This window comes from Pan troglodytes, chromosome 11, assembly GCF_028858775.2.
Source record: "Pan troglodytes isolate AG18354 chromosome 11, NHGRI_mPanTro3-v2.0_pri, whole genome shotgun sequence".
Classification (NCBI taxonomy): Eukaryota; Metazoa; Chordata; class Mammalia; order Primates; family Hominidae; genus Pan; species Pan troglodytes.
The window spans coordinates 98,453,525-98,480,519 of record NC_072409.2 but is presented as its reverse complement, the minus strand read 5'-3'; the positions used below and the strand labels follow the sequence as shown (position 1 = coordinate 98,480,519).

At 35.2% G+C, this 26,995-nt stretch overlaps 1 protein-coding gene and 1 pseudogene across 11 annotated transcripts in view; one reads left to right on the top strand and one right to left on the bottom strand.

The window, feature by feature from the left end:
• The window catches only part of CNTLN (centlein), a 478,854-nt gene that overhangs the window by 408,410 nt on the left and 43,449 nt on the right, over positions 1-26,995 (top strand). For all 11 annotated transcript variants that reach the window (XM_063787952.1, XM_063787956.1, XM_009456357.3 and 8 more), the window contains one exon: positions 24,948-25,139. In XM_063787952.1, coding sequence (XP_063644022.1) covers positions 24,948-25,139 — 192 coding nt within the window. The remainder of the gene's footprint in view (positions 1-24,947; positions 25,140-26,995) is intronic.
• Positions 14,475-15,871, bottom strand: LOC100610725 (sorting and assembly machinery component 50 homolog; annotated as a pseudogene).

Here is a 26,995-nt window from a genome sequence, read left to right as displayed (position 1 = left end):
GTGTAGAAGATTAAGATCTGTCCCAGCTACATCACTTACTAGGTATAACACCTGAAGGAAGCAACACATTTTCTAAGTGATTAATTCCTTATCTTTAAAAAGATAAAGGATCAAACAAATATATTTCATAAACTAGGAAGCATCTTATTAAAGCACTTCTCTGCATACTTAGGGATACTGATAACTCTTCTGCAAAAGTATTCCTCTACATTGTGTGTAAGTAGTAGAATTGCTGCCTTTTTGTTTTCCATATTAAATCATTAGTTTTAAGGTAAAGTTATTTTCATCCCTATGGTGATCTTGTATCAATGTGAGAGACCCAGTACTTTGAAACATGAATGAAATGAAGTAAATCCAAACCCGGAGAAATCAGGGGAAATAGCAGACCACTAGAGACAAAAGGTAAAATTTATCAAGGCACTAAAAAAACAAAAAACAAAAACCTTCAATGGAATGAATGAATGACAGCTTAAACTGTCAGCCAACATGCTAAAAAATATTTGTAAAGCACAAGAAATTACAAGTGGCCTGATGTATTTGAAAAGAACCATAGAGAGTGTTTAGAAGTGAAATCATACAGTAAGTAAAATTAAAAGTTCACTGACTGTAATTACATACAGGAGAAGAGCTTCAGAATTAGTTAACTGGATGAGGGAAATGACTAGATGATAGAATAATTTATTCAGAATATGGCATAGAGACAAAGGAATGAAAAACACAGAAGATATATGAGTTATGAAGGGAAAAAGAAGGTCTGTCATTAATTAGGACTCCTGAAGGATGGGAGACTAAATGGTGAAATTTTTTTTTTCAAGAGAAGTTAGAATGGCAACTGACTTCTCAAAAGCAATAGTAGAAACCATAAGACAGTGGAACAGATCTTCAGTGTGTGCTGAAATAAAATGCATCAGTATAAATTCTATTCTCTGTTAAAATATTTCATAAAATGAGGATCAGGCCAAGTGTGGTGGCTCATGCCTGTAATCTCAGCACTTTGGAAGGCAGAGGTGGGCAGATCACCTGAGGTCATGAGTTCGAGACCAGCCTGACCAACATAGTGAAACCCCGTCTCTACTAAAAATACAAGCAATTAGCCGGGCATGGTGGCATGTGCCTGTAATCCTAGCTACTCAGGAGGCTGAGGCAGGAGAATAGCTTGAGCCCAGGAGGCAGAGGTTGCAGTGAGCTGAGATCATGCCATTGCACTGCAGCCTGGGTGACAGAGCAAGACTCTGTCTCAAAAAAAAAAAAAAAAACAAAGATTAGGATCAGAAAAAAAAAGTCTAACCTCCAAATCTAACATTATTCTCCACTAAACTCCTCACTAGAGGAAGCTATTTGATTAGAGTAAAAGTGATCTGAGATATAATAAAATCGAAGAGTAAAAAAAGTGACAAATAGCTTGACTTATAACTGTCTTTAAAGTTAAGCTTTAAGTGTGATGCTTACTGTACATTTTGATAGATAACATATCAAGTTAAGAAAGTTTTCTTCTATTTTTAGCTTTCTTTTTTTTTTTTGAAATGGAGTCTCGCTCTGTCGCCCAAGCTGGAGTGCAATGGCGCGATCTTGGCTCACTGCAGCCTCCGCCTCCTGGGTTCAAGCGATTCTCCTGCCTCAGCCTCCTGAGTAGCTGGGATTACAGGTGCCTGCCACCATGCCTGGCTAATTTTTGTATTTTTTAGTAGAGAGGGGGTTTCACCATGTTGGCCAGGCTGGTCTCGAACTCCTGACCTCAGGTGATCCACCCACCTCGGCCTCCCAAAGTGCTAGGATTACAGGCATGAGCCACCGCGCCCAGCCCTATTTTTAGCTTTCTAAGAGTTTGTAGTGGTTTTTTTTTGTTTCTTTTTTGTTGTTGTTGAGACAGGGTCTTTCTCTGTTGCCCAGGCTAGAGTGCAGTGACGTGATCATGGCTCACTGTAACCTCAAACTGCTGGGTGTGTGTCACCATGCCCAACTATTTTAAAAATTTTTTTGTAGAGATGGGATCTCACTTTGTTGCTCAGGGTTGTCTTGAATACCTGGCCTCAAGCAGTCCTCTCACCTTGGCCTCCCAAAGTTCCGGGATTATAGGCATGAACTACCATGCCCAGCCTGTAAGAGTTTTTAATTAGGAAAAATTGTTTAGTTAAATAACTTTTTGAAATTTATGGAGATGATAATAGAGTTTTCCCCAATTTACTCTGTTGATATAGTGAATTACATTAATAGGTTTCCTTATGCTGATCTATTCTTATATTCTGGGGGTAAACTCTACTTAATGATATTGTTCTCTTATTAGATTATATAACTGCAAGATCTGTAGTGATAGTCCTTGTTTCATTTCTGATAAGAGGATTTGTGTCTTCTTTTTATTTTTCTTGTTCTTGCTAGAAGCAACAATTTAGTTGATTTTTCAAGAGCCAGCTTTTTGTTTCATTGATTTTCTTTGTTTTTCTATTGTCAGTTTTATTTATTTCTGCTCTTATCTTTGTTAGTTCCTTTTTTTCTGCTTGCTTTGGGTTTATTTTGGCCTTTTTCTAACTGCTTGCTATAAGATCTTAGAATTCTCTTTTCTGATATAACTGTTTAGTGCTATAAATTTCCCTTCCATCACTGCTTTAGCTGCATCCCATATTCTTTTAATATACTATATTTTACATTTCATTACGTTCTTGCTTTTTAAATTTTCTCTGAACCTTCCTCTTTGACTTGCGTATTATTTAAAAATATATTGTTTAATGTATGAGTGTTTGCAGGTTTTCCTTTTTCTTTTTTGTTATCAAATTTTAGTTTTATTCCATTATGACCAGAGGCTAGTCTGTGTATATTTCCAAATTTGTTGAGGTTGGTTTTATGGTCTAGATATGGTCTATCTTGTTGAATATTTCATGGGAACTTGAACAAAATTACGATTTCAGCTGCTGTTGAATAGAGTGTTTTATAGTATTTGGTAGCAATTAAGTATGTTTAATTAAGGTATGTACTTTTTTTTAAGTATATAGGTTGTCTGTGAAGTCTCTCTTCATTCCTGAAGGATATAGAATTTGCAGACAACAGTTCTTTAAGAAAAAAAAAAAGTTGTTGTTTTGGAGAACAATTGTGCCACTTTTCTTTTGGCCTCCATAGTTTCAGTTAAGAAATCTACTCTCATTCAAATTAGCATATCCCTATAAGTAATGCATTATTTCTATCTGGCTACTTTCAAGATTTTTTTGTCTTTCGTTATTAAAAGTTGGCTTTTAAAAGTAGTCCATTACTTAAATTTTGACTTCTCCAAAAACAAGTTATTAAGAATGTATTCTGTATTGCAAGATAATATTTTTTCTTCCTGACTGTACGAGACTAGAAAAACTGTCTTTAAATAATCAATTACTCTTGGCTTATTTCTGCCCTGCTTTACCTCGGTTCTGGAGCTTAGTGCCTAGAGTTCTACTAGGAATATTCAGTGGTTTTGTTTTTTGGTTGTTTGTTTCTAAGAGATATTTTTGGAAAGAGAGGCACTCATTCTGGTCTCATCTGCTTTATAGTTTCTACAAAGCCCTTACTGTTCCAATAATGCTTTCTGGACTTAGTTATTTTTATGAATTTATTTTTATACTGCATTTGCATTCCAGTGGTATAACTACCCCTCCAAAAATGGTGCCTTTTAAACTTTTATTTAAGATAATGCACTGTCACAATGGCTGTTAAGACTATGATTAAAAGATGGTAGGAGGAGCATTTTGAAATATGAAGTGGAATTTGACCTTAGACTATGAAAGGTAGTGAGAGTACTCAAAGAGTGGCTCTTTTTTTTTTTTTTTCTTTGAGACGGAGTTTCGCTCTTGTTGCCTAGGATGGAGTGCAGTGGCGCGATCTCGGCTCACTGCAACCTCTGTCCACCCCGGATTCAAGAGATTCTCCTGCTTCAGCCTCCTGAGTAACTGGGATTACAGGTGCATGCCAACACGTCTGGCTAATTTTTGTATTTTTAGTAGAGACAGGGTTTCACCACGTTGGCCAGGCTGGTCTGAAACACCCGACCTCAGGTGATCTACCCGTCTTGGCCTCCCCAAGTGCTAGGATTACACGCGTAAGCCATTGTGCCCGGCCAGGGTAGCTCCTTTTTTATGGGCACACTTCCCATCTGACCTGTCAAGGTAACAAATTCCCTAGCCCTCGTCCACCCAGCTGGTATTTCCAGATCTTTATATTAGAATGTGGCTGTGCCTCTAGGCTAGGGGATATAAGAGAAACAAATAAATGTTATTTCCTTATTCTTATCCAAGTGGTGGTCTAGCCTCCTTTTGTGATATTTATTTACCTTTTACATTATAAACAATTTAAAAGCAAGAATATGCTTTACCTAATTTTGTATGTTCTATAGTGCCCACACCATAATTTGATAAATATTACATATTTTCTCAATATTCATAAAAAACATTATATACTGTTGTTTAGTTTATGATTAAACATCATTATCTTCTCTGATTTCTTGATGAATTATTGATTCCCCTACCGTCTGAGTCAGATCCAGCTAAGTTCTGCAGTAGCACGTTTTGCTGCAGAAACTTTTTTGGCAATGGCAATCTTAAAGCAGTTTCCTTTTTAGAATTTGTGTTTTCAAATTTGCTTCATATGTTGTCCAATTACATTAACCAAATAATCTTAAATTAGTTTAATCAAGCCTCAAATAAAAGACTTTTGCTAAGAGTCAGAATTTGGAATTAAAAACAACAGAGCACAGCCCATTCAACAAATGCCTTGGGTTTTCTAGTTAATCTAGCATATAAACATTGAGCATGAAAACTACTAAATCTGAAGAGACCTTTAGCAAACCCTTTAACACTAAAAGGGCCTTATTTCATGGATCTTCATTTTAAAAATTTCTGTATTTGGAGTTATTTCTGATTGTTATTGTATCCAAACTTATATTTGTCCTTGGTTTATATTTATTTACAGAATTCTTATTTGAAAGATAAAAGGTATTAAACTGTACCAGAGCCATTTTTTTTTCCTGTCAGGAATTGCAGAATTTTAAATAGCCTCATTTGCGTTTTTGTGATCTGTGTTCACACCGCTAGTAATAATGAAGTAGAAAACTACTCTTTTTGTACCTTATTGCTAATCTCCAGAGTTTTCTTTTACCTTACCCCAATAGTTTGTGTAGTACACATTCCTTGTAGGGTATTCAGTTTATATACGTCAGATTCTCTAGGGCCATGGCTTTTGCCAGATGAAGCACTTTTGATTTTGAGGCTGATGAAACACAGTGCGGTTATTGATCTGTGCGTGACATAGCCTGTCTCTCTCCTAGCAGAGTGTAGCAACATTTATCCAGGAATTTGTGAAATGTCACTCGGATCATGTTCGCAAGGTAAACTGTGCAAAACCCAGGATCAGAGCTGAGAATCCATGTGGAATTGGACGTGACTGTCTTATTCCTATGTCCTGTCTTCTATTCTAGATGAAGCAAGTGGTATTTGTTAACAGAATATCTGTGTCCTATATTAGACTTTGTAGGAAACTATTATTACCACTTGGAACACTGTATACTATAAAATTATACTTCTTATACTCTGTTTTCAGATTCATTTCTTATCTTACCAAAGAAAATATTAATATGAGAATATGTGACCTGAATAGCATCAGTTAGAAATTTCTTTTCTGTTTAAAATAAAGCAGTGTTATAATATATTGCACAATTTTATATTTCTGGTAGTGTCCTGATTTTTTACATCAACATACTTTCAGATAGGTGTGTCTCATCAATATCAATATTTCAGGAAGTGAAAAATTGTAGCATATTTATCACGATTGAATTGATATACTATTTAACTGTGCATATATTTTAGAGTTTGGTTTTAAATGACTAGAATATTGGTATGCACATGGATAAGTATGTTTGTTACAATTCAATTTAGTTTAATGTACCTAACACATGTAAAGCGCTATAATAATGGGATTCAACAATGAATTAAATGTGATCCTTGTCCCCGATAATAACACAGTTGAACATATGTATAATAATAAAAGGAAACTGTGAGATATAGAGATATATATGTATATGTGTGCATGTGTATATATACCATGGATGTTTAAATGCATCTGGAGAGAGAGAGTTATTCGTTCCTGTCATTCTTGATTAAGGCTTTTGAAGGAGTGGTATTTGGGCTTAACCTTAAGGTTTTGTATGATTTTGGAAGTTGTGTGCATTGAGCAAAGTCATTAGAAGAAAGGATAGCTTGAAAAGACATCCAGCTGACATAGCAGTTTGTTGAGAATAGTGAATAATCTGGTTTGGCTGTGGTTCTCAACCCTGACCACTTATTATCCTCACCTAGGGAACTTTGAAAAATACTTGTGCCAAGGCCTGACCATAGACCAATTAAATTTGAATATCTAAGAGTTAGGCCCTGTACCTTGGTAGTTTTTTAAAGCTCTCAGGTGATTCTGATGTAGAATAAGGACTGAGACTAAGGCTCGAGAGACTAGAGATTGAATGCAAGCAACTAGATAAATTATTGTTTAAATATCAAGGCAAAAGATGATTAGGAAGAGATCTAGACAATATTAATAGAAATAGAAAGTTTTTTAAAAAACAAGAGACTTTGCAGTGTTATAACCCCAAAAGTTTGATGACTAATTGCATATAGGAAGGTAAAGAAAAAAGAGGTATTTAAGATATTTTTCAGATTTTTAACAAAGTGAGTAGAAAGTTGATGATAGAAGAATTATATTTGTGACAATGTAATATACTAAATATTGTGGTGAGAAAATACCAAGAAAGTTGAATAAAATATTAAAAAGGGCCTCATAAATGCATACTAGAACTTGCAAAAAAAATTAAAAAGAAACTAAATCCTTAGGATCTAAAATCAACAACAGCTTATCGTTTGTAGCCAAATGGTAATTTGTTAGTGAACTGGAAATATCAAGTAAGTAGTAGGATGTATGAGTTTAAAATTTAGGGGATAAGCCTGGGCTAGACATATAAATTTTGCAGCCATGAGTATGTAGATGGCATTTAAAAATGAAGCTGAATGAAATCACCAAGGGCGTGGAGATAGGTACAAAAGAGATAAGGTCCAAGATCTGAGCTCTAGGCCCTCCAATATTGAGAAGTTGGACAGATGAGAAAGGACCAGAAAGGAGAGACAGTGAAAGGGAAAAGCAAGAGAAAAGAGTATCTTAGAAGCCAAATGGTTAAAGTATATCAAGAAGGGAATGATATACTTTATCATTCTCTATGCCAACTGCTGCTTATTAGAATCAGTTCATGGGAGGAATTGAGGAATGGGAACAGAAAGAGAGGAATTGGAGGATATAATTAAATATGCATACATTTTAGAGTTATTTTGAGGAGATTTGCTGGAAAAGGGAGCAGAGAGCCTCTAAAATATAAACATCTAATAACTTAGGCTCAAAATAAATAATTCATGTATTGATAATATCAGTACTTTTAAGTAATGCTGATAAAAAGTCATTAAAGATATACATTATTTTAACAGAGCAATAAAAAGTCTTTCTCTAAGTATTTATCAAAAATGTTCACATAACTAGGCCACAAAACAACATTCCATAAATTTCAAAGGATTTGTATCATATAAATAATATTATCTAACACAAGTGAAGTAGAAAATACTTTAAAAAGTTAACTTAAAAATATCTGATGCGAATTTATAGAGGCATTTCTAAAAACTAATGGGTCAAAGAAGAAAACAAAATGAAAATGAAAAATACTTCAGATTGAATCACAATGAAATAACACAGATGGAAACTTTTAGAATGTGACTAAGGTGGTACTCAGATGGAAATTTATATCCTTAAATACTTGTAGTAAGACTAGAAGAAGTCTAAGAATCACAGAGCTAAACATTTTATTTAAGAATGAGAAATTGAATAAACCCAGTGTTGTAGACTAAATATATGTGTTCCCCCATAATTCATAACCCCCAATGTGATCATTTCAAAAGTGGAGGCTTTGAGAATGAGTTAGGTTTACATTAGTTCATGAGGGTGGGGGTCCCCATGATGGGATTAATGCCCTTATAAAAAGAGGAAGAAACAGGAGATCTCTCTGCTCTCTGCCATATGGCAACTTGGAAGAATGGCCTCACCAGACACCAGATCTACCCACAACTTAATCTTGGACTTCCCACCATCCAGATCATAATAAATAAATGTTTGTTATTTAAGCCATCCAGTCTATGATAATTTATTATAGCAGCCCAAACTAAGACACCCAAAGAAAATAGAAATATTAAAATAAGGGCAAAGTTGATACTGTAGAAAGTAAAAATGCAGCAGACATGATCAACAAATCCAGAAGCTGGATCGTTGAGACTAATAAGTTGACAAACATTAACAAGTGTTGATAAGGATATAGAGAAATTGTAACCTTCTTACAATGCTATGGGAATGTAAAATGGCACAGGCATTTTGGGAAATGGTTTGACAGATCCTCACAAAGTGAAACATAGAGTTACCAAATAACCTACCATTTCCACTCCCAGGTATACATTCAAGAGAACTGAAAACACGGCCAGGCGTGGTGGCTCAAGCCTGTAATCCCAGCACTTTGGGAGGCTGAGGCGGGTGGATCATGAGGTCAGGAGATCGAGACCATCCTGGCTAACAGGGTGAAACCCCTTCTCTACTAAAATAAAATACAAAAAAAAAAAAAAAATGAGCCGGGTGTAGTGGCGGGCACCTGTAGTCCCAGCTATTCGAGAGGCTGAGGCAGGAGAATGGCGTGAACCTGGGAGGCGGAGCTTGAAGTGAGCCGAGATCACACCACTGAACTCCAACCTGGGCGACGGAGCGAGACTCCGTCGCAAAAAAAAAAAAAAAGAACTGAAAACATAAGTTCACATAAAAAACTTGTACATTCATTGATAGAAGCATTATTCATAGTAGCCCAAAGGGGAAACAACCTATGGGTCCATCAACTTATGAATGGAGAAAAAACTGTGGTGTATCCATACAGTGGATTATCATTCATTAATAAAAAGGAATAAAATACTAACATATGTTACAATATGGATGAACCTTGAAAGCATATTGCTGAGTGGAAGAAGCTAATAATAAAAGACCATATACAGTATGATTCTACTTATATAAAATGTCCAGAAAAGGCAAAATCCATAGACAGAAATTGGATTCAGTGGTTGACTAGAGCCAGGGATTGGAAAGGAGTTTCTGTAAATGGGCATGAGGTTCTTTAGAAGTACTCTACAGTTAGTCTGTGGTGATAATTGCACAACTCTGTAAATATACGAAACAGCCTTAAGAAATAAACTTAAAGAAGTGTACACCTTAAAAAGATAAAAACGTGCCAACCAAGAATATTATGTCTGGCAAAACTGTCTTCAAAAATGAAAGTGAAAGAGACTTTCCCAGACAGACAAAAGTAGAGGGACTTCATCACCACTAGACCTTTCTTAGAAGAAATACTAAACTGAGTTCTTCAAGTTGAAACAAAAATATGCTAAACAGCAATACTTAAAAGCATGTGAAAGTATAAAGGTCACTGGTAAAGGTAAATAGTGGTGTGTAATCACTTTTTATTCTGGCATAGAAATTACAATAATAGGTATTAAAAAACATAACTAAAAATATGATAATGAATACATAATATAAAAAGATGTAATTTGTTTCACCAAATTACATGTGAGAAGTAAACGTATGAATATTTTGTATGTGATTGAAGTTATGTTGTTATCAGCTTAAAAGATTGTTATAAACAATATATTTTATGTAAGCTCCATGGTGATCACGAAGAAAATACCTATAGAAGATACACAAAGAAAGTGAAAAAGGAGTCAAAACGTGTCACCGCAAAAAAAAAAAAAAAAAAAATCAATGAAATACAATGAAAGATAGCAACAGAGGAAAAGAGAGACAAAAGAGCTGTAAGACAGAAAACAACAAGGTAGCAATAGGAAATTTTTTCACCATCAATAATTAAATATAAATGGATTACATTCCCCAGTCAAGAGATGGAGCATTGCTGAATGGATTAAAAAAACAGAATTCAACTATATCCTGTCTCTATGAGACTCACTTTAGTTTTAACGACACAGGCTTATAGTGAAGAGATGGAAAACTATATTCCACACAAAGGGTAAGCAAAGGAGAGAAGGGGTGGCTATACCAATATCAGATATTAAATCAAAAACCATTATAAGAGACAAAGACATTCACCTGAAAGAAGGGCCTATTCACCAAGAAGATAAAACAGTTATAAATATTTATGTGGCAAACCTCCGAACTCCTGTATGTATAGGAAGCAAACTTTGACAGCTGAAGGGAGAAATAGGCAGCAACACAATAATAGGAGGCGTAAGTACTCCACTTTCAACAATGGATAGAACAAGATTAATACGGAATCAGAGGACTTGAACAAGACTGTGGACCAATTGAACCTAACAGATGTGTAGAGAATACTCTACCCAACAACAGCAGAATATATATTCTTCTCAAGTGCACATGAAATATTTTCCAGGATAGACTACATGTTAGGCCAAAAACATACCTTAAATTTAAGAAGGTTGAAATAATACAAGGTATCTTTTCTGATCATAATGGTATGAAGCTAAAGATCAATAGCAGAAGGAGAACTGTAAAATCCACAAATGTGTAGAAATTAAACAAAACATTCTCTGTTTTTGAGACGGAGTCTCGCTCTATCACCCAGGCTGGAGTGCAGTGGCATGATCTCAGCTCACTGCAACCTCCACCTTCTGGGTTCAAGTGATTCTCCTGCCTCAGCCTCCTGAGTAGCTGGGATGACAGGCGCGAGCCACCATGCCTGGCTAATTTTTTTGTATTTTTGGAGAGACAAGGTTTCGCCATGTTGACCAGGCTGGTCTCAAACTCCTGACCTCAAGTGATTCACTCGCCTTGGCCTCTTAAACTGCTGGGATTACAGGCGTAAGCCACCATGCCCAGCTAAACCAAACACTCTTAAACAACCAATGGGTTAAAGATGTCACAAAGAAAATTAGAAAATACCTTGAGACAAATGAAAATGAAAACATAACATACCTGAATTTATGGGCTGCAAGCATAAGCAGTTGTAAGAGGGAAGTTTATGTACTGCACACTTGAAAATGTGTTAAGAAAGTAGATCTCGTGTTTTTTTACCACAATAAAAAAGGTAAAATTTTTTTGATAAAATTAAATATCTGTTCATCATAAAAATTATCTTAGCAAACTAGGACTAGCAGGGAACTTTCTTATTCTGTTAAAAGGTGTCTACCAAAAACCTGAAACAGTTCTGTTAAAAGGTGTCTACCAAAAACCTGAACTAGCCATCATACTTAAAGAAGTTAGATGCATTCTTTTTGAAATCAGGAAGAATACTTCTATGCCTGCTATCATTGTTTGTCTTTGATGTTGTACTTGAGTACCTAATCAGCACATTAATATAAGAGACAGAAGTGAAAGTTAAATATATTAGAAATGAAGAAACAAAACCATCATTAGTTCCCATGCATTATGCTTGTCTCCACAGAATCTGAAGACAAATTACTATAATTAATAAGAGATTTCAGCAAGATTGCTGGATCAGTAATATACTAAGATAATAGGACTCATATTCACCAGCAAACAACAGAATATGCAATTTAAAAGAAAAAATATTGTTTAAATAATAGCAGGTATTGTGTGGTATCTAGGAAGGGAAGTTGTATTACAATTTCAGGGATTGTTAAAATGTGAAATAGTGTCTTTAAATTGCTATATGGTTGAGGAGTCTATATGTGTATATATTCTAAAAGTATAAAGAAAGGTAAGGGAAAAATAAACACCAAAGTTATTCAGGATAGTGATTATTTCTGGTGGATCAGTAGAGACGTTCATAGCTTCAACTGTATTGGTAATATATTGTCTTAGTTGACTGGTTAACACATGGGCATTCATTGTATTTTTCTTTATATACCTATGGTATATTGAAATATTTCATTAAAAATGAAGAAGGAAATCTACTGATGTCATTAGCCCAGAGAAAGAATGCTGGAGGTGGAACAAATCTTTGCAGCAAGATCTTAAGTTTGGGCAAGTTATCTGCTATATGGGCAAAGAGGAGTCAGAGAAGGAGATCCAAAAGAACTGTACAGAGAATGTGGAGGAAAAATTGAGTACTTTAATAAAGAAACAAGGGAGAGAAAGTTTTTAACAAGAAAAAGAGAAGCTTTGGTCAACAGTGTCAGATCGCATAGAGGAAGTGATAATAGAAAACTGAGAAGAGACTGTTGGACTTTACTAAGAAGACTGTATTAACAAGACTGTCTTGATAGCAAGTGATAGAAACAGACTTCAAACTAACATAAGAAAAAAACACAAAATCAAAGGATGAACTGTAGATCATAGACTTGGTAAAGGTACAGAAAATTGCAGACAGACACTCTAATGTTTTTAATGCTTCTTTCTCACATCTCTTCATTCCAGACCAGACCAGCTTTCTCCATGCAGCTCTGGCCATGCGTATTGGCCATGTGGTAAGCCTACATTCTTATAGCTCTACCTCAGAGAAGGAAAGAACTACTCATTCTCATCTTCTACTCTTCCTCTAATTTACAAGATAGTTAAATTTGCGGAGCCCCAGGAATACAAATACTTTGTCTGTATGTCATTTTGAGTTAGGATTTAGGTTTATTTCATTATATGTCTGTATGTCATTTTGAGTTAGGATTTAGGTTTATTTCATTATATGTTAATTGTCACCTACATGAGTAATTGACAGGAATTTCAGAGTCATGAGGGTACAGAGTAGTTTCTATTGGGCAGGACTGATTTATACATTGCAGTACTTATGTATTCTTTGCTGTCACCCACTTCAGTTGCCAATCATTGTGGCACTCAAAAGTGCCCCAACAAATTTCCAAAATACACACACATCTGGATAGTATGTACTATTTGAGAACTACTGATTTAGAAGAAAAGCAGATCAACTGGCTTGATTAATAAAAATGGAAGAACACCCAGACTTACCCTCTTACTAAAGATCTACATGAATCATTGTCCTTGATGTAGCATAACTGCCTGAGAGTCAGGTATTTATTTGACTTTATTTATTGAGTGACCTACTTTGTTAGGTCAAGCCTTTTTACTTGAAAGAATATGATAAACAGAAAACAATTCTGAATAGAAAATGAAGGGAAGGATGATGGTAGAAGTTCCCATGTGGAATTTTGTGTGTTGGAAAAAATAGCTTTTCAGTGAAATCTATGAGAAATACCTGGAATAATATAGTATAGGTCAAAACTTTGCAAATCTCTTTTTTCTATATAAAAGAAATTTCTACTCTATGCTATGAAAGACTTTTTTTGGTAATTTTTACATATGTTGGTCCTTAGTTTTTTAAAATCCCATTTTAAATGGTATCAGTAACTTTTTATTTTATCAAATCCAAAGATTTTTAAAAGTCCTTTTTAAAAATGTCCATTTTTCACTATCTTGAACCTTATGAAATTTATACAGGGAATAGAAAAAAACATTATTGCTTCTCTTGAGAATTTTTGTAGGGTATATTTATAAATGATCAACATCATATGAATACTTAGTACTGCTGCTGTTAAATTTGTAATGAGTTGTAGGGTTTTGAAATTCCCTGACTGGCTTTCATCCAAGCACTTTATTTGCAAGACTTAGATACGGTACAACCAACGAGAGACATACAGTTAACTATTGACCCTATCATGAAAATATTTCAGTTTTTAAGTATTAAGATGTTATTCATATTTAGGATATATTTAAGAAACATATATCTTTCGCTAGCTTGAATATATGAATTTGGAGCTGCAAATGATGATCTTTAGCCTTTGACTCTATAACCCCCAAAGTTGGTAATATTTAATTTAGATTAATGTGATAATGTAGACTTCCTAAGAACTGATTCAAATGTAATTTAATGCTTATATTCATACTTTTCAGAGGCTTACTGAGAAATTCTTTATCTTATAAAATTTAAATTTCAGAAATATATCATGCTCTATTATAAATTTTTAGAAGTCAAAAATTATTCTAAGGAATACTGATGCCCCTCTTTTGAAGCTTATGTAGGAATTAAGTATTATGAGCAATTTAATACTATACATGGATATTGATTTCCTCTGGCTAGTCCACAAAGGCCTTTTAGAGCAATAAAATACCATAAAATAAGAAGTAATACTATTGTAATAGCACACCACAAGGACAAGAAAACAGTCAAATAAAAGTATTGAAATCTGATTTTTGGGAAAACCAAGTTTAATCAGAGATGAATCAGCAGTCTTCATGAGACTTCTGCAGATATTTGGTAGTCTGTTTCTGATAACTCAGTCATTATAATTGTACTTTAAAAGTTATGGCCTCTTTTCATGTGTATGTCTTTAAAATTCGTGAATGGGGTATTTCACATAGACTGCAGTCAAAGAATCTCTCATCCGCATTTACTCTGAGAGAAATTGCATGGTGGGCAACTCACTGCCATCAGGGTCCCAGAGCTTCTCCCGCTGCGGTGTCAGCTACAGGAACCTTATCCCAGCTCAAAACTAGATGCTATCACATATCCTGTTGCCTGTCTGCACTCCCATAGGAAAGTAGTAATTAAGTTCCAACAGAGCCATGTTGCCAAGCCTAAAGACAATCCTGGTGCCATAAAACTGGCAGATACATTCAGCCAGTTCACGAATACACTTTGGGGCCCTCCCCATAGTTGAGGTTGCAGAGGTTTCCTGTGTTGAGAAAAAAGTGTTTGGAAAAGTTCTCCCAAACTGCACTGGCTTGGCTTTAAACGTGTTGGCGTACACAGTTGCGGTCCGCTGGCCCAGCGTGCTTCTCCACCTAGGTGGTCGCCTGCACTCTGCTCCGGTGCTGTGCATGCCGAATCCTTGGACACTTGTTGGTCCCCCAAGGTGAAACTATCAGCAGGACTCACAGTTTATCACCATGGGTGCCAACATCCCACCTCAGAGAAATGCTGAAAAAACTGAATCAAATATGAGTGGTTTATTCAACTGAAGTTCAAAATCTTTGATGAAGCTTATATCCCTTGTAGTGTAGCCTGTCAGTTCCTGGTTAACTTTCAGCAAAACACATTTTCTTGGTAAGATGGAAGAATTCTGAAAATCGATGACCATGGCATGTGAAAGACATGATTTAAGTGAATGTCTGCCTTACTTTCAAACAGCAAATGATGCTGTCCTTAAGTGGCAGCCCAGGTCTCGCCACATGCCTTTCCAGTTGATGGTGTGGCTGGTCTTTCATATGGGAAGACTGTACCTGGCTGATCATCTTCTGTCATTTCCAGAAGTGAGCTCCAAGGGAACTGTTCAGTAACTTCATGTAATTTTACAGATAAATTCCTTTTGAAGTTTCTGGGCCATGGTTTGAAGAAAGGCCGTGGGAAGCGTCTTTTGTTCCATGGGAAAAATGAAAAGTCGCCTTTTCTGCATAACCTAGAAGATCAGGGAGTTTGAGGCCAAGTACCGTACTCCCTTCATTGTTTCCAACCATGGTGTTTTAACTGCCCATTAATTTCCTTAATTCAGTTACTTCAAAGGTAACATCTAACCCATTTGGAAATCCATTGTCACCTTGACATGTATCACTCAAAAAATTCACTTGTCTAAAAAATTCCTGGATGAAGAAATTTTTCACGGGCTTCATGAGAATTCCACATTACCTCAATGAGATTTTTAGCCTTAAAAACATCTCCAGTTTACAAACGGTGATATTATCTTTATTTAGTCCATCCAAGCCCATCAAAATGGTCATGTTGAACAGCCAGATCTTTGTTTTTAAGAATTTCCTGTTTAGCTTCACTTTCACCTTCAGCAAATTCAGTTTCATTTTCTGATGCTCCAAAGCCAGATCCTCTTGGTGGAAGAGGCTCCAAACTCTGCGTGTACAATGTCCTCATGCTTCCTTCTCCTGCTACCACCTCAGAGAGCTCCCCAGGCCTGACCAAGGCTTGGTTATGAGGGCGGGAGGCTGCCGTTCTTTACTTAGATGCAGATAATGCTGTTAACATCACCCTGAAACATCAAGTATTGTTTTTGTTGATCTGGCATGTTTATTTTTTTTCTTGGTTCTTTGAATGGACGTTCACTTAAAACATCTTTAAATTGGGATGGATTCTTTTCTTCTTACTGCCACTCTACTCCAGTAACAAAAAAATATTGACAAAGAGGGTGAAGGAAGAATATAATTAAAGTGGTGAATAGTAAATAGGACATGTGAGGAATAGCTATTTCTATGTTGAATTAACTGAATTTAAGCAGGAGAAGGAGAGTGAAAAAGAGGAGTTCCGAAAGACATTGCACAGTTTCTCCTTTAGGACATCAAATAGCGCTACCATCCTCTTTATTTCCTATTGAGGAAAGGAGTCAGAATGGGTATGCATTGCAACCTCATAGTCGTTAGTAAGCATGTCATATTTAAGTCTCGTGTTTAGGAGGGCTATGACTGAACTCATAATATTACCATATAAACATTGAGAAATTATGTTGGTAGTGAGGATGATGAATTATTCTGGATATACTTTTGGTTCCCATTATCTGTCCCAGTATTTAGTACCTGGTATTTAGTTTTCAAGAGAGCTTTTCTTCTAGCATTAGGTATATCTCCCAATGCTATCCGTACCCCCTCCCCGCACCCCACAACAGTCCCCAGAGTGTGATGTTCCCCTTCCTGTGTCCATGTGATCTCATTGTTCAATTCCCACCTATGAGTGAGAATATGCGGTGTTTGGTTTTTTGTTCTTGCGATAGTTTACTGAGAATTAGTGGGTGCAGTGCACCAGCGTGGCACATGTATACATATGTAACTAACCTGCACAATGTGCACATGTACCCTAAAACTTAAAGTATAATAATAAAAGAAAAAAAAAGAGAGCTTTTCTTCTCGTAACTTAAACAGAAGATTTGAAATAACAACCAACCAACAAACTCTTTTTTCTGTGAATAGACAAATATTTATTTTTCCCATGAATACTTGAAAGTCAATTATATTAGTTGACTTTCTAAATTTCACATATGATATGTTTTTACTATCCATTATTTTCCCCATACTTGTGGGAACAGAAATTGAAGTGATGTGGTTCAACAAATCCAATCAAAATGCGTTCATTTAGTTATTCAGATTATTTTGAAAGACACTACCTTGCTAATATCACATAAGTTAAAATTTGCTATAAAGGCATATAATGTTAAAACCATTCATATAAATTAAAAGTACTTGTTAAATGTTTTGAGTATTTTTGGTCTTTCAGAATTAAAAGTATTAGTAAACTGTTTTGAATAATTTGACACTTGAAATAATAGTGTTGATTTTCATTTTGAGAAATATTTAAACATAGTTACAAAATATTTAATTGGACATTAGCTAGAACTTGTGTTACAAAGTATAAGGGCATTGAATTAATTTAACTCCTTGTAAATGTTATTGAGAGTAGCGTATCTCTTATCCATATGCAGATATCCATATTTCTCTGATAGAACCTAATTTGAACACATCAAGACAGATTGGCATTTTCAGACCCATAAAAAAACTGCTTTGTTAATTGCAAACCATATTTAGTATGACCTTATAACAAAGTAGCACCTTAAGTGTCATGCTTTGTCTTTAATGTGCACACTGGAGCTGGGTTCATCTGTAGCAGACAACTACACTTCATGAAAAGAGTTTTTTTTTCTTGATAGGCAATTAGCAGTAATTAGGAAGATTCACCTCAATAAGATGTCAACATGAGATTGTTTAAAAAAGTTGAATGTCAGTGACTTAAAAAAGAAAGTTCCTCTGACACCTAGGTATGGCATGTGAAACATGAAATGTTAATTTAACTTTTCTGCTTATTATTCATGCACAATATTATTTTGTCATTCAGACTCTGCACTGACAGAGTGTAAGGGTGTTAAAATAGTGTTGCTGGAATAAAAACAGGATTAATCTACCATTGGCCAATTAGCCAAAAGGTACTTAATGGTCTCTAAAGGCTACTGAAGTCTAACTACTAGCAAAAGCATTGGTGAAAAGTCCTCTATATTACCTTCATTTGCTTGACATTTTGTGAAACATAGTGTAGCCCTTTCATAACTGCAGTTGTCAGAAAATAGTATATAAATGAGTGATGCAGTAACTCAGTGGATTTTTCAGAAGAAATTTTGTTACATAAATAATTACATCTCTGCCTAAGATTTTTTTTTGGTTATTGGTTTTTAATTTTTAATTCTTTCTCTTAGTGATCTCAAGTATCGTAACAAGAAAATTGATGTTTTAAATTTAGAAGTCTTACTTTTAAATTACTAAACTTGGAAGTTATTAATCTGAACTATTTACCTTTTTAAATAAGTTGTATGGAAAATATTTGTTAATGACATAGAAAATGATAGCATTGTCTTGATAACTCATACATTTGAATTGACTGTGTATTTAGTCCTATACCTGGACAGCATACAGAATTTTATTTCTTTCAGTTTTATCCCCTTTAAAAGTATAATATTCTCAATAAAAGAACGTTGATTCTATTCACAGGAGGGAGAATATCATTAAGATTATGGTGACTTTCTAGGGAGTTCTTGCCTGTAGAATTTACATATATCCTGTTCAATTAGAATTTTCTCTCCAGTCTCATTTATTTACATTCTGGTAACAGAATTTATGTTGTAATTTTTTAGAAACACAATAATAAGATTTTAAAATTGCTGCCTGTACTTAATTATGAATCAGAATAATCAGATTATGAGAATGTAAATGAACTTATTTCTGTATTCAACATTAAATAGTCTTAAGTCAGTCCTAAGCAGAATTTAAGATGAGAGATTTTGGAGAAGTTATTGGAAACAGATCATTCTCGTTTAATGATTGCTTTTCTCTACTTGGATTGTCAAGCCCTTTGTCTTTCAAAGTGAGAAAGAAAACTTGGAGAGTACGTTATTGTTATAGATGGGAACTAAGCCTCACTTTTTACTCTGGTTACTGATTGGCCTTTTTCAATATTGAGCGTCTCACCATTGCTCCAGCATGGACTGCAAAGTGTTCTTTGGCCACCAGCTGTTTCCTCCATGGGCCTCCAAGAAACCCTGATCCAGTGTCTCTGGCATTCCACCTCATGTTTGGCTGGATTTACTAGAATTTTGTGTCTTTATGTTTCAGACTCCACTATCCCAACTAAGAATATTTCCAAATTTTTTAAATGGTTCATTACTTTAAATTTTTAATCCAGTGGTAAAAAACAAATGGGAAAGACTGAACTGTGTCTTTGAATGCTGTAGGATGGATATTGTCCAGAAAAAAACTGTAGGTCAGAATCACTTTCATTTTAGAAGTAAAGAGCTATACCCGATCCCATTCATTTCCCTTGGAGCACTGCTTGTAAACTAGTTGGATACCCAACAGCATTTTCTTTGCATGTGCTACAACTAGCAACATGTTCGTTGAATAGGCAGATATTGAATATTTTATTCTTTAGAGACATCAAGATCAGAGAGTATCTAAAAATATATTGTTTTGGGAGTAATTAGGGAAATGATTTTCTCAGCTTTTTTTCTAAGCCCTTTATTTCTCATTATTGGGCCTGAAGAATATTTTCCAAGGGCCTTGTTTTATTTTTTCTGGTAGTTCATTCCTGAACATTAAAATGTTTACCAGGTCTCCCTGATGGAGAAGGGATGCCTGATGTCCTCAGACTGCCCCCAGTTTACTGACCAGTGACTTGGCAACTACCTTCTCTTGAGTAAAAGTTGGAAAGCAGAGTGGTCATAGATCTAAGCTAGGACATTCAATGCTGTACTTAGCTTCTAGATCACATTTTACAGAACAAATCAGGGGAATACGGGGAGGGAAACAAGCTCTAGCCAGCATTTACCAGACGGGAATTGAAGGTAGCAGCAGTTCCCTCAGCTTCCTGTTTTGTTTCTTCATAGCACTTACTATAGTTTATTGTTACATATTTCTGGATTATAGACCAGTAGCTACCTAAAGGCAAGGATTATTTATAACCTTTTTCTTACTGAAAGCAGAGAACTAGTATAGTGCCAACTACATAGTGTGTGTAAAAAGAATAAATGATAGATATTGAATCAGGTTCTAAATCTAGGTACTCCATATCTAAATCTCCCAGCAAATGTCAAGTTGGGGCCACGAAAAAAAGCAGTTTGTGAATGAAATCCCATATAAGAAAACAAGGGAAAATAGGCCAGGGGTGACTAATTTACCCTATTCATGGGATTCTACAGTTGCAGCTGAGAGCAGCAAACAAAAGCTTCTGGCCAGAGGCTTTTTGCTTGTCAGTTAAACTACAAAATGCAGATCTGGTAGAGGCAATTTATATTTCTAGCATAGAAAATGGAACATACAAATAAATTGAAAAAGAACAAAAAAAATTAAAAAGAAAATGGGGGTCAAGCACAGTCGCTCATGACTATAATCCAAGCATTTTGGGAGGCCGAGGCGGGAGGATTGCTTGAGGCCAGGAGTTCGAGACCAGGCTGGGCAACACAGCAAGATCCCATATCTACAAAAAGAATTAAAAATTGGCTGGGTATGATGGTGCATACCTGTAGTCCCTGCTACTCAGGAGGCTGAGGCAGGAGGATCCCTTGAGCCCAGGAGTTTGAGGCTGTAGTGGGCTATGATTGAGCCACTGCACTCCAGCCTGGGCAATAGAGCAAGACCTCATCTGAAAAGAAAATGGGACAGTTTGTAAAGCAAATGAATAAATAAAATGAATACAAAATTATGGATAAAGAAAACAAAATTAATCCAGAGTGAGAATATTATATAAACTCTACACACTGTGGGGTTTGGGATACTTTCTTGAGATGGGACAGAGTGGTAGTAAGGGAACAAGAATAAGTTCTAGAAAGGTGTTGATTAAAAAAAATCGGGACCCATATTAATTTTCTGTGCTACAAAACAAATTACCACAAATTTAGCAGCTGAGAAACAACATATGCATTCGTTATCTCACAGTGTCATTGGGTCAGGAGTCTGCTACAGCCTAGTGGGGTGCTCTGCTCAGAATGTGGCAAGGTTGCAATCAGTGTGTCAGCCGGGCTGCCTTTTTTGAAAAATTCTGTTACTTGTGGGTATAGGACTGAGGTCCGTGGCTTGCTGGCTAAGAGCCAAGGATCATTCTCAACTCATTGAGGCCTCCCTTAGGTCTTGACTTGTAGCTCGTCTCATAACATGGCAACTTACTTCTTTAAAGCCAACGGGGGAATCTCCCTGATCTCAGAGAATGCCTCTGGCCTTCTTTGAAAGGGCTCGTCTGATTAGGTCAGGACCAGACAAGAAAAGCTTGCTTTTGATTAGCTCTCAGAAACTTGATTAGGGACGCTGACCCTAATTACATCTACAGAATCCTCTTTGCATATAACATAATGTAATCATGGGAATGATAGCATATCGTATTTCTGGGTCCCATACAAGGGGAGGGTATTGTACCAGAGCATGAGTCATCTGAGAATTGTGTCTACCACAGGATATTATACTGAAGAGTAAGTTTTTCAGTACATTCTTATTTCTTCTTACAGTCGCTTAGAGGGTTCTTTCCTTTTCAGGGATTTATGCTTCCTCAATGTTAAATTTAAATAAATTATTAATAGATAGTGTCTAGTTTAAAAATTTTATAGTGTTAAGTTCTATTTTATAACCTTTGGTTAGAAATAATTGACTACACATAAATCAATACAAATCTCAGTACTTATTGAAGTCAACTTTTAAATTGAAATAGATGTTTAGGAGACTGTAGACGGATTGCACTGCTGCGGATATAGAGTCAGAGGAGCATATCTGCCTTCAATACCTGTGTAGTAGTGTAGGAGGGATCCTAGATTGATTCTAGTCAAACAAGTAACTATGACTTAAGACGAACTAAAGTTTTCTGTCATGGGAGAAATTACCAGGTTATTATGTATATACATGTTAAAGTTTTATTAATCTAGCTCCTCAGCCTTTAACACACTTCTCAGACACTATGTAGTAGCCTTTACCACAAGATAACAATGCTGACAATAATGCTGCACGTTGAACATCTACTACGTGCAATCACAGACGTTTTAAGATTCTGTCCTCGAGATCACCTTTGTTAGGTAGACAAGCACCATCTCTTTTTAAACGAGGAAACAAAGCCATATGTTTATGTAAGCTCACTCAGCTGGTAAGCAGTGGACCCAGAGAATTCGAATCCAGAAATTATGACTCTTCCATGTGTGTTTTGTTTTCACTTGTTCTTAACATAACGTGACTTAAATGCTTATAAATATTTGCTTGAAGATGGAAAGGTAATAGTAGAGAAATAGGAATCATGCTGCTAATAAACAAGAAAAATCACAATTTTAAGAGCAATCTTAATTTGTTGGTAGATTTTATAGCACAGTCTCTTTCTAACAAGGTCACCCACAAAAGTTATCTCACAGCCTAGAGCACTTGTAAGCAAAAGAAAGTTATTTATACATTTTTTTCTCATCTATAGCTTTCTCAAGTAAGAAGTAGAATTTTTAAACCGAGAGAAGTTAGTAAAAGAGCTCCAGTTATTTGTCCACAATGCTAAGAAGAACCGAAGGTTTCCAAACTGATGGAATGTGTGATTTGCATATTTCCTCTATTTCAACAGATGCTGCATAGCATTTCTATGCATATATACCTAACACTGGAAATATGTTTTCAAGATTGTAGATTTTAAATATTGTTTAATCAAAACATTATATTTTAATAAAGTACAAGTCATTTAGTTTACTGCCTCCATAATTTCAGTATTTCTTCATTTAATACATTTTTATATTGTTAAATTGAAGTTGAAAGTTACATATGCATGTCTTTTAGAAGAATGTATTTATTGACTTGGTCTTTCCTCAGTGGAGGTACATTTATAGTGTCAGGATCTGCCAGGTAGAAAGATTAGACAGAAATCTAGTGGCATACAAGTATAACAAATGAGAGAAGCCACCTAAGTATCCCAGTAAGAAGAAAAGAACAAAGAAGCCTTCAAGAAGGAGGAATACTAAGCTGCCCTTTAAAGATGAGACAGATTTCAGCAGAAAGAAACACCACGTGTAGAGTCATCCATGTAAAAATGGCAGGCAGGTTTGGGGAATGGCAGGCAGGTTTGGGGAACGGCAGGCAGGTTTGGGGAACGGCAGGCAGGTTTGGGGAACGGCAGGCAGGTTTGGGGAACGGCAGGCAGGTTTGGGGAACGGCAGGCACGTTTGGGGAACGGCAGGCACGTTTGGGGAACGGCAGGCACGTTTGGGGAACGGCAGGCACGTTTGGGGAATGGCAGGCAGGTTTGGGGAATGGCAGGCAGGTTTGGCTTCATGTGATGCCTGACTGCAACACAAATTGAAGCCTAATCTTAGAGAGCCTTATTATCCACAAACATTTGAGCTTTATTCTGTTGGAATGAAGAACCCATGAAGGGCTTTGATTAAGGGAATAACTGGTCAGTGTAGTTTTAGGAAGTTGTATAAAAGGTGGAATGAAGGTAGTGAAAGGTTGACGGGAGAGAGAGGGTTGTTGTAATAATCTTAATGAGATAATGAGGGTTTGCATTAAGAGAGTGGCTGAAAGGACTGAAAATGAGAAACACTATGTAATTTGTAGAACCTGACAATTGACTGGATGAATAAATAGAGAATGAATAAATAGGGAGGGAGATGGATTCAAGCTTGAATATTAGCCAGGAAGATTTCCAGGTTTAAGGAGATTAAGAGTTTACTTTTAGATATTAATTATTAGGCTCTTTTGGGGCAACTCATGAACAAATTTCATGGAACAAATTTCATAAACAATTTCCTAAAAATCTATAGAACCATACTTTTAGATTATAAAGCTAAAATATAGCCAAATAGTTTTTTTCAGCACAGCATACTTTTTATGTTACCAAAACAGTTTAATCTCAAGTATATCAAGTTCTAGTTTTGAATCCATGATCTGAAATATTCATATTTAATAATATGCACTTCCATATACAAATACATATATAATTATGGTATAGTTTCTAGAAATTGTGTTTTAAATATAGTGTTAATAAGTAACATGTTTCATGTTTATCTTACTGTACACTTTAGCTACATCTTTTGCTATTTCTAACTGGAATTTCAACAAAGAAAGATTTTTTCCCCCTCTGAGAGATTTCAGTATCATTTTGTCTAATTGTACCTTATGTTAAGGTACCACATTATAAGCTTCTTTGGAATAATAAAATACTAATGCAAACACCCTCTTAAGCAGCTCTGAGTTGTTATGCCATTATAGTTTGGTGACATTCTGCTCACTATAGATGGGTGAATGAGAAAGGCTAACGTTAAGATGGGTTTCTTTTACACTCCTTCACAAAAACATTACTATTATGTCATTTAGCAAAATGTTTATGCTATTAAAAATTCAGAATGTAAGGAGTTTAGTGCATTTCTACCTCAACATTAGAAACAGGACTTTTCAACAATCAATCAAGTGCATAAAACTGAGCGAGTTTGTTTGCACGCTATTTATTTGAACTAAATCTCTAACAAGCCTCGTCTGCTAATTGGACTTAACATTTATGTTGCTAAATGAGAAGCATTTTGGCTGCTATATAGGATGGTAAGACCTACCCAGTGGAATAAACAGCTAACATCTGTTATCTTGTCCTGCTCCAGCTTGGCTTTTCCCAGTTAAGTACTACATCAGCTCTGAAGTCAAGGTTATCAAATATGTGAATGTCTGGCTCACCCATGTATGTGTGAAGGTAAAGAAATAGTGCATCATGAGTCAGGACCAGCCAACCAAAAGATATTGAGTATAGCTGGTTCACTTTGTTTTACCTTTGCAAGCCCTACTACTATAAGCAAAATCTAATAGAGGTTAAGATTTTTGTAAAGTTTGTATAATAACTATAATTAATTTCAGTTCTCTTTAATATTTTCCTAGCTGTAGAATTTTATGCTGATAATTGTTAGATTAAATGTAGTTACTTTTAAAATATATTTATATTTATTTTCTTTTTTTAAAAAAAGAAGCTAAATTTGGATTTGGCTGGGCTTCGGAAAGAAAAAGAAGATTTACTAAAGAAATTGGAGTCCTCATCTGAAATCACAAGTTTGGCAGAAGAAAATTCCCAGGTAACATTTCCACGGATACAAGTTACATCACTTGGTCCTTCAAGGAGCATGGATTTGGAAATGAAGCAATTGCAGTATAAACTAAAGGTGATTATAAAATTTATTAAGCATGAAAACATACATTATGTTTGAATCCTGCAAGACATATTTATATGAACACTAATTTATTCTAATAAAGGTAAATTATGTTATAGATAATCCAAAAATTATTAATATTGCCTTCATCATTAATTTTTAGCCTGGTAGATTCTTATCTGGTAATGAATACTACCGTTCTCTGAAAAAGACAAGATACCATGAAATCCAAATTTAGGAGCTGATGTAAACTGGCCAATATCTGCTACTCTAATACTTCTTTCTGCCCCCATGCCTCCCTCCAGCTGAACAGAATCCTTTCAGACATGTAATGCATCAACATAAACAGAATTGCTTTTCTCTACATACTTCCAGCAAGTTAAACTTGAGAATGAAACCAACCCACTTTTGCTCTCTGCTTCTTCTCCCTCCCACTTATCTCCTCCTTCTCTGTCTTCAACCAACAACCAACTTAAAATAGTAGGAAGTATGTAGAGAAAAAGCAATGAGAGGAGAAAGAAAAAAAAAAAAAGAATCTAAGACCAAGCGAAACTGTCAGCAACTTAAAAGTAAGGCTGTCCTTAGTTTAAATAGAATTAATTTGTAAGAAATAGGATTTGTGAGTGAGTTTTAATTGGAAAGTTCATTTTCATGCTTCTTAAGCCCATTTATTCCTCACATATTTAATTATTTTCTTCAGTGGGGATCACTAGCTAGAAGCTAAAAAGAGCAGTATATATGGGATCATTGCTATAATGTGAGTCACTAGAAAGAAAATCCTGATTGTAAATGCACAGAGTACATTAGAAATGGAATAATCATCCCTGTTGGGAGGGTATTGGAATACTATGTTGAATTGTCAAATAGACTCATCATTGTTTTCCATCCCAAATAGGATATGTGCACCCTTCAATAATATATCTTTTAGTGCAGATTTACTCATAGGATAAATAGGCTAAAATTTAAAATGAATGAGTTTATTATTGCTTGAAAATAATTTGCTTTATTAATAGTAACCAAATATACAAACTAGCATTGGGATTCTTCTTGAATACCATCTTCTTTAGTCAATTTATGTGTATAACTTGGGTCAGTCACAAAGTTTTATAATCTTAAATAACTTATAAAATATTAGAAATGTGAAGGAAAAAGTGTTGTGCAATTTTGGGGCATGAATCCTAAAATGTGTCTCTGAAAATGTGGGATAAAATGTGTAAACTGAACATTTCAGTGTTAAGGTTTCATATAGAGAAGATAAAATCATTGAGCTATTCCTTGATCTTATCTATCACATTAGACTTTAATTCTTACTTCTGTGATTCTTCATATATTTAAGTCCTCATGATTCTGATATAACTTTGTTTTTCACCAAGATAAAATAGAGTGCTAGGTCCAGTATTGTCTAATCTGACTTCTAAAAGACATAAATAGTTTTAAGTTGATTTATACATAAATCATAATTTATAATTTTTACATAAACAGTTTTTAGTTGATTTATATTTTACTTATTTTACTTACTACAAATGGTCTAATAATTTTTGGTAATAATAGATCCATATGAGTGTCTGTAAGTTCTTTGCATTATGGTTTTCCATGGTATAAGTTTTTACCCCACATACAAATCTCTCTCTTGCTTTGGAGGAATGTGTGAGTCAGAAAGAGAACTAAAGCAATTAGTGTGAAGTGACTGTCCATAATCTAACATAGAGACTTGGAACACTGACCAAACTGTATAGGGACAAAAAGGATAAGTTTTTACTTTTGTCTTGTTTCATGTTTTCATATAGAAATTTCCTAGAAGACCAAGTACCTTTAAGTACATAATATTGTCTACTACTAAAAATTTTTGTTTTGATGCTGGTTTGTAG